The following is an 8,144-nucleotide window of genomic DNA, read 5'->3' as shown; positions in this document are numbered from 1 at the left end:
GGGGGGGGGGGGGGTGGGTTTGACCTCTATTTCGTATTCTAATGAAGACAACTTATGACGTAACGATTTGACATTATATTGAGAGTAATTTCCATTGGTATTTTGTCTTTTTTATTACCAAATGTAATATATATATATATATATAATTTTTGTAGTGATCCATAATATTTCTAATATTTATATATATACTACATTTGGTCCTAAAAAAATAAAATACCAATGAAAATCGTCCCCGATGTCTCGTCAAATCGTCATTGATATGTCTAGTTGTTATGTCATAAGTTGTCTTTACAAGAAGATGGAATAGATGTCAAAATCGGCCACATGGGACGATTTGGACAAAATGAGGGCGATCTCATATATATCAGATATAATGATTTTTGTTCCTCAAATGGTATACATGTGAGACTTATCCGTACCTTATAGTCAAAATCACCTTTCAGGAGTGATTTTGGTGGTCATTTTGTGAAAAATCTCTGAAAAGGGATCATTTTGTTAGCGTACCATGTACAAAATGGTCATTTTGGGTAATTTTCCCTTCAACGTGGCTTCATTCCTTTTATTTACCCCCTTATTGGATGAATTCCGCCTCTTTAATATATTCCCTTTTCTTTTCTGCTCATAAATATCAAAGGAACTGTTAAATTGCAGTTCTTTTACCGATTGAACGACAAGTATGACGATTATCGAAATGAGTTATATAACAAAGGGTTTGAGTTTGAACTTCAAGGTTCTTCGATCGGCTCGTATGAGGTTGGGTTGACTTCTCCACACATTGACACGAGTGCAATGGATGCAACTGGATTGGCAGGTAAAAACGAGTCACTGATTGAGCGTTGTATGCTTTAGCCAGATGTGATCGTGACACCCTTAAATTTAAACTACTAGTTTGGGACAGTGTTAATGAAACCGATAACACAGAAACAACTAAACTTACCGATGGTACTCAATTCAATGTAATGTCACGAGAATGTTTATTCAACTTCGTGCAAAAGGCCCAGATGATCCTACTAATCATATTGATGTTGACTAAAAATTAATCTGAAAAACGACGATGTCTGTGGTTGAAGGCGACTTAAGGGGAAGAAATAGTAGACGTGACAATTAAAATAAAGACTACTACCATCTTCCAACCCAACAGCTAAAAAATAAACTAAGAATATTAAAAATTATGATCGCATTAAACACTGAAAAAACCAACTCCAACTACTAAGGATGGTGATTTGCCCTGACTCGGTGGGGAGCTCAGCTTACCCGACCTGAATGGGGACGAAGATTCCCTGCTAAAACCGGTCCCGGGGTCGGGGATCCCGGTAGACTCAAACCGGGGTCGGGGTCAGGGGCGGGGGATATTACTCAAATCAGGGTTGGGGTCAGGGATCCCAGATAGACTCAAACTAACGAATATTCTTCGTAGGGTTTGACCAAGGATGAGATGTAAATCCCCGTATCTGTCGGGGACTAGAGCCGGGGCTATTACTATAAACATTTTTATAACCGTTCATCTGTACAATATGTACATGTATATATAAGTAATTGAATATATTTTATATTTGAATAAATTTTTAAAAAAATATGAAAAATTGATAAACACCCTCACAATCATTCATTTGTACGGTATGTACATGTATATATAAGTAATTAATATGTTAGAATTTAATGATTATTCTAATTATATTTTAGATTTTTTATGTTTAAAATGAGATACTTATCATGTATTTAATTATGTTTATTTGCAGTTAGTTACACATATTTAATAATTGAGCTTTAATAGGTTGTATTTACGTACAATTTATTTGTAATTTTGAATTTTAAGTAATACGCATCAATAAAAAGTACTCCATGCATAAGAAATAGTTTTTAAGAGTTTTTGTCAAATATTTTATAATATATTATAGATAGAATGTTCAATCAATTTTTCAATTTTCTTTTAGGCTTTCCATTGATCCTAAAAGAAAATCTAATCAACTACAAGGGTGGTGCCTGATTGGTTTTAGTTTGACTTCAAAGGTCAAAAATACCAAGAGGTCTCAGGTTCAAATCCAATAAGAAATAAAAACCCCTTATGGCCACAGAGGTTCAAATGCGGTGACTCCGGGCTATTTGCAAAGCAGGTGGTCGCCCTATGATTAGTCGGCTCAGATAGCGAGTTGAATATCCAAGTTAATAAAAAAAAATCTAATCATAAGTGATGTCCGATTGGTTTGAGCATGAACTGTAAAAGTCAAAAGTGCATAGAAGTCTCAGGTTCGAATCCAAAAAGAAATAAAAATCCTCTTATAGTAATGAAAGTTCAAATATAATGACTCATAACTACCTGTAAAACAGATAATCATCCTGAAATTAGTAGCAGCAGATTGGATAAAAAAAATTAATATATTATTCGTGAACAACTTGGATATTGTAGTTATTATTAAAAAAAGAGAGGGTTTACAAACACGAAGATGGATGGTCCACACCTACCACCCTTACCACTGGCAAGAATCATGCCTTTAAGCTTTATCATCTCCTACTAACTTGCGCACATTCGATGCACCTAGACTCCTTTTCCATTAAGGATGCTTCTATCGTCCTGCCTCAGGCCTTCCTTTCGAATAACCCCTTCAAAACCCTCATCCTGGACTCCCATTGCTGGAATTGGAAACAATAAGAGCAGCAGACTCTCTTTTTTCCCAATATTTAGGGCATCTTCTATTTCGACTGTTTCTACTGCAAAAGAGGACGCTGTTATGGCTCAAGATGGACCGATTCATCAGCATCCCGTGCAGGTTTACTCTTGATCCAATCGATTCTTCAGTTTCTATCGGTTTTCTTCATGTAGTTTGATGCTAATTTGTATTTGTTGCTATTGCGTTAGTAGTTTTCGAAATGGAAATGATATGATCTCCGTCTCGAGATAAAATGAACGATTTCTGTTTGTAATTATGAAATAATGAGGCTGTTGCCTGTAACTCAGGTTTTTGGTGTTAGGGGGAGGTTCGGTTGGGAACCCAAAATTGATTAGAAATTCGTGAACCACCCACAATGCAAAAGTGGCATATTCAAGCAGGAATATGGACGTGTTATTTATGATGAATATTCATCCTGAAGAGGGTTACTTTGCACGCTGTGGGAGATTCTCGTGTTCCTAATCAATTTTGGGTTCCTAATTAAGTTAGAGAAATTTTACCAAGCTTTCAGGATTTTCAGTCATCCTACTTTATTCAGCGTAAGATTTATAAGCAATTCAGTTTCAATCCTATAATTTAGTTTTGGACCCTTAATTGTTCTTTTTGGAAATGGGTTATCCTAGGCTTCACTCTGACTAATACCGTGGCAAATCGTCATTGTAGGTTTCACCCATATCCCTAGGTAAATCTCCCGGTGGCCCACAAGTGCATATGTAGATGGCAGGATTTGAACTCGGGTTGATTTTATCATCCCCTTGTCTTTATTCACCATGCTACGACCCTTGTGGCTAGGACCGTAAATTCTTTTGGTTGCCATATTAGTATTCATAGGAGATACAAATGTTTCCACTTAGATTGTTGATAATAGGAGTTTGGTAATTCTCTACGATCACTAGACAAAATATGGTGAGCAATTATCTAGATGATATTTAAAGACATGTATTCTGTAACATCCAAAATACATGTCTTAAAACATCATTTGGGTGCTTGCTGCGCAAATTTTGTGTATTGACGGTCGGTATTCTTTTTTCTTTGATAATAATTTTTATTATGTTCAAGAGGGAAAAATATGATACCAAAGAGATCAATAGCATTTCACGCGGATTTCTTTTGTTATATAGGTCTGTAAAGCAATCCCTTGATTTTGTGATCTAATACTTTGCAAGGCGTTCACCATTGTTGACACCTGGAAGCACAAGATTGCAAATTACAGATATTTCTTTACGACACAATGCTAGGTTTTCGGTATTCTTCAGGGTTAGAAAAATGTAATCTTTGGATGTTGCGTTGGGAAGATAGGAAATACCATATGGTGGTTTGACACATGGTCTATGCGCTTAGTGAGGAGACTTAGGGGGCTTTTGGTTTGACGCTAATGTTTTTGAGGGATTTGGATTTCGTTGAATGATTTGGAATTGGAAGAATTTGGAATTCTTGTGTGTTTGGTTTGCAGGATTTGGAATGGAATTTGTTCCATTCTTTTTAGATAACTTATAGAGTAAATTACGTTTTTCATCCCTATGGTTTGTTTAGAAATTATGGTTTTCGTCCTATGGTTTAGAAATTGTGGTTTTCGTCCCTATGGTTTGTAATTCATTGTTATTTTCATTCTTATGATTTACAATGTATTGTTGTTTCGGTCCTTGTGGTTTACGATTGTTTGCTGTTTTGATCCCTTGTACTTTAAAGGTAGGCATTAGTCCAAGGACGAAAATTGCAAACCACAGGGATGAAAGTCAAAATTATTAACAAATCACAAGGACGAAAATCATAATTTAGTCTAATTTATAAAAACTATAGTCAGTGTGCAGTGATTTCAACTGTCATTGTTTCTTCTATGTGTTTGCTCATACTTTTCACTTTTGCATAAGTTGAGTGTCTTCACAGAAATAGTCGCTGTACTCTTTTGGGTTGAAGATAGGTCTTCTTGCATCCCACCCTACTTCTTATTGGGATATACTGGGTTTGGTTTGGTATGGAACCTAGTTATATACTCCATCGTCCCAAAATAAATGCCTACAATGAGAAAGACACACAAGTTTAGAAGTATGTAACTGTTACACTTTTTAATCAACTGAAATGACAGTTATAGCCATAACAAGAGAGGGAGTAATGCATGTTTCCTATCTCATATTTAAGGGTGGAACTGGAAAATATGAACGTGAACACTTGTTTTGGGACAAACTAAAATAGAAATGTGGACACTTAGGGGGTGTTTGGTTAGAGGTATTAATCAGTAATCAATGGGAATGATAAACGGGGAGGGGAATGAAAAGTCATTTCCATTTTCATTCTTTGTCATTTTCATTTTCATTCCCTGTTTCATTCCCCAACTGAACCAAACAGCCCCTTTATTTTGGAATGGAGGGAGAATATTTTTTTATCCTAGCGTCTGCACAAAATATAATTCTGTTACCTGTTTTCCAAGCTTGATTATTTCTCGTCTTCTAAAATTAAAATTTGCACAAATAGTTGCTTTTGTTAGCAGCTTAATGAGCTTAATGGAAGTATAGGAAAGATTGCCTCAGTTCGGATTGTTCTCTGCAACTCGGGAACATGAAGTTGGAATCGCTAGTAATCACGGATGAACATTCCAAAACTAAAAAAAAGCCCTTTCTCAGATTTTAAGCGATGACTTAAGCCTCTGGGAAAAAGACATAAGATTTGTTCGCTAGAGCCCATCGCTGAAGAATGGTGGCTTTACCTTTTGGAATTAGAGAATAACTTCTTCGCGTGAGCGGCGTACGTACAAGCCTTTTGGAATTAGAGAATAACTTCTTCGCGTGAGCGGCGTACGTACAAGCCTTTTGGAATTAGAGAATAACTTCTTCGCGTGAGCGGCGTAAGCAGTTGTCTATGTAATTACGGTCTTTGTTGGCCGGGGAGACATAAGATTCTTGGCCGCTCAATAGACGGACATACTCTCTTTCTCTTTTACGCAATATCTTGAAGTAGCAGAGTAATCTTCCAGCACTTGATGATTTGCCTAGTGAGAAAGCCAGGAAAAGACCCAACAGGCATCTCTGTTGACTTCATAACTACCTTGTTACCTTTCAAGCTTTTCTGAATTATCTTGTCATGTATGGATTATTCGGTCAACTATACATGACTGTTTGGTAGTGGCTTAATGATATAGAAAATGGCTTATTCAATAAGCTTTTAGGGGGGGAGCTTTATGCAGAAAGCCCAGTTTTTTCCAAATATGCCCCTCCCAATTAAAAAACTCGTTCATTCCATCTATCAAAAAAACTCTGCAAAATAAAACCATCCCAATCTATGCAGACAGTTTTATACATACATGACTTAATGGAAAACCAACCAAACATCCCCTAAATGTTGTTTAAGGAAATATTTGTCTTTCATTTTTAACATTTATTATTCTTTTCCAGGTCGCAAAGCGTTTGGAGAAGTTCAAAACGACCATCTTCACGCAAATGAGTTCACTTGCCATACAACATGGAGCAATAAACCTCGGCCAAGGATTCCCGAATTTTGATGGTCCCGATTTCGTCAAAGATGCAGCCATTCAAGCCATTAAAGAAGGAAAAAATCAATATGCTCGTGGGTACGGAGTCCCCGATCTCAACTCGGCCATAGCTGCCCGTTTCCAGAAAGATGCCGGACTCGTGGTGGACCCTGAGAAGGAAATCACCGTTACTTCTGGATGCACGGAAGCAATTGCAGCAACTATTTTAGGCTTGATAAATCCCGGAGACGAGGTGATTCTTTTTGCTCCTTTTTATGATTCTTATGAAGCTACATTGTCCATGGCCGGCGCCAAAATAACGTGCATCACGTTACGGCCACCGGATTTTGCTGTTCCGATCGATGAACTCAAATCCGTGATCTCGAAAGATACACGCGCGATCCTTATGAACACTCCACATAACCCGACCGGAAAGATGTTTACTCGCGAAGAACTTAATCAGATTGCATCTTTATGCATCGAGAATGACGTTTTGGTTTTTAGCGATGAAGTTTACGATAAACTGACGTTCGAAATGGATCACATTTCAATCGCGTCTCTTCCCGGGATGTATGAAAGGACTGTGACTTTGAACTCACTGGGCAAGACTTTCTCACTAACAGGCTGGAAAATCGGGTGGGCCATAGCACCACCGCACTTGATATGGGGGGTTAAACAAGCTCATTCATATCTTACTTTTGCTACCTCCACCCCGATGCAGTTTGCCGCTGCAGCGGCTTTACGAGCTCCGGATTCGTATTATGAGGAGTTACGGAAGGATTATAAGGCGAAAAAGGATATTTTGGTGGAGGGATTGAAGGATGTCGGTTTTACAGTATACCCTTCAAGCGGGACGTACTTTGTGGTGGTGGATCACACTCGGTTTGGTCTTGCGGATGATATTTCATTTTGTGAGTATTTGATTAAAGAAGTCGGGGTCGTTGCGATCCCAACGAGCGTGTTTTATTTGAACCCGAACGATGGGAAGAATCTTGTGAGATTTACCTTCTGCAAAGATGAGGAAACTTTGAGGAGTGCAGTTGCAAGGATGAAGGAGAGATTGAAAAGGTAAGTCAAGCAATTAGAGTATGTTTTTATCATGTATTGTTGGCAACCATAAGTTAGGGCATATATATATATATATATATATATATATATATATATATATATATAGACTTATGATCATGTGAGACAAGGCTTCTCTATATATATATATATGCTATTTTTTTGGAGTTTATGAATTTGGTTACATTGGAGTTCCTTTTTCTGAAATAAAATGTGAAGATGGCATGTGGACATTTTGTGGATGGAGGTGTTTGGGTTGTAGTTTTCTTTAGGTATATAATGTTTATGTGTGGCTTTTAGAGGAAAACCATTAAAAAATGGAAAATTGAGGAATATTTTAATAACCATCAATTTGTCCGTATGTATATGTATATAAAAGTAATTTCTGATCATAAGGGTAGTGTCTGATTGGTTTGAGCTTGGGCTCCAAAGGTTAAAAGTGGCTCGAGGTCCCAGCCTCCCATGTTCAAATCCAATGAGGAATTAAAATTCTCTTGTGGTCATGGAGGTTCAAATGCGGTGACTTCGGGCTACTTGCAAAGCAGGTGGTCGACCTGGGATTATTTGGCTTGCATAGCGGGTCGGAATCCAGGTTGATTAAAAAAAATTTGTACGGTATGCATATGTGTAGAAAATGTACATGTACGTAGTAATCGGAAAACATTTTTAATTACTTCTATGCATGTGTATAGCAGACAAATGAATGGTTATTAGGGTGTTACTTCGTCTTTCATTTTTTTTTATGGTTCTTCCTTGAACTTGAGTCTAATATTTGTATACGTCAAATGAAACTCACAAACATGTACTCAGCTTTGATGAGCTTTCAACCTTTGATCTCTAGAGGAATTGGGTTACTCAATATACTTAAAGGGTCGTTTACCAAACGCTTATCAATGTAAATCAAGTCACTTTACCTTATCAGATGAATATGACAATGATCAAAA

The 8,144-nt window shown here is 37.2% G+C and overlaps 1 protein-coding gene across 2 annotated transcripts; it reads left to right on the top strand.

Moving 5' to 3' along the window:
• Nucleotides 1-2,424: 2,424 nt before the first annotated feature.
• On the top strand, nucleotides 2,425-7,235 carry LOC112510385 (probable N-succinyldiaminopimelate aminotransferase DapC). Of its 2 annotated transcripts, none has more exons than XR_003068924.1 (2): nucleotides 2,425-2,768; nucleotides 3,791-4,213. XR_003068924.1 is itself a non-coding variant. In XM_025115783.1 (2 exons), exons 1-2 carry the CDS (start codon nucleotides 2,559-2,561, stop codon nucleotides 7,205-7,207), a joined length of 1,359 nt encoding a protein of 452 aa, XP_024971551.1. In that variant the 5' UTR covers nucleotides 2,440-2,558; the 3' UTR covers nucleotides 7,208-7,235. The 2 variants fall into 2 exon arrangements, 1 of the variants encoding a protein (XP_024971551.1); XM_025115783.1 differs by lacking the exon at nucleotides 3,791-4,213 and adding an exon at nucleotides 6,059-7,235 and having other exon boundaries at nucleotides 2,440-2,768.
• Nucleotides 7,236-8,144: the final 909 nt, after the last annotated feature.

The sequence above is a fragment of the Cynara cardunculus genome, assembly GCF_001531365.2.
Source record: "Cynara cardunculus var. scolymus isolate 2C chromosome LG 3, CcrdV1, whole genome shotgun sequence".
Classification (NCBI taxonomy): domain Eukaryota; kingdom Viridiplantae; phylum Streptophyta; class Magnoliopsida; order Asterales; family Asteraceae; genus Cynara; species Cynara cardunculus.
Note: the sequence above shows the minus strand (reverse complement) of the source record. Positions and strands in the feature narration are given on the sequence as shown.

Coding starts and splice junctions, on each gene's coding strand:
- LOC112510385 (XM_025115783.1), top strand. CDS start 2,559: ATGCTTCTATCGTCCTGCCTCAGGCCTTCCTTTCGAATAACCCCTTCA. Junction 2,769..6,058: donor TTCATCAGCATCCCGTGCAG/GTTTACTCTTGA, acceptor ATTCTTTTCCAG/GTCGCAAAGCGTTTGGAGAA.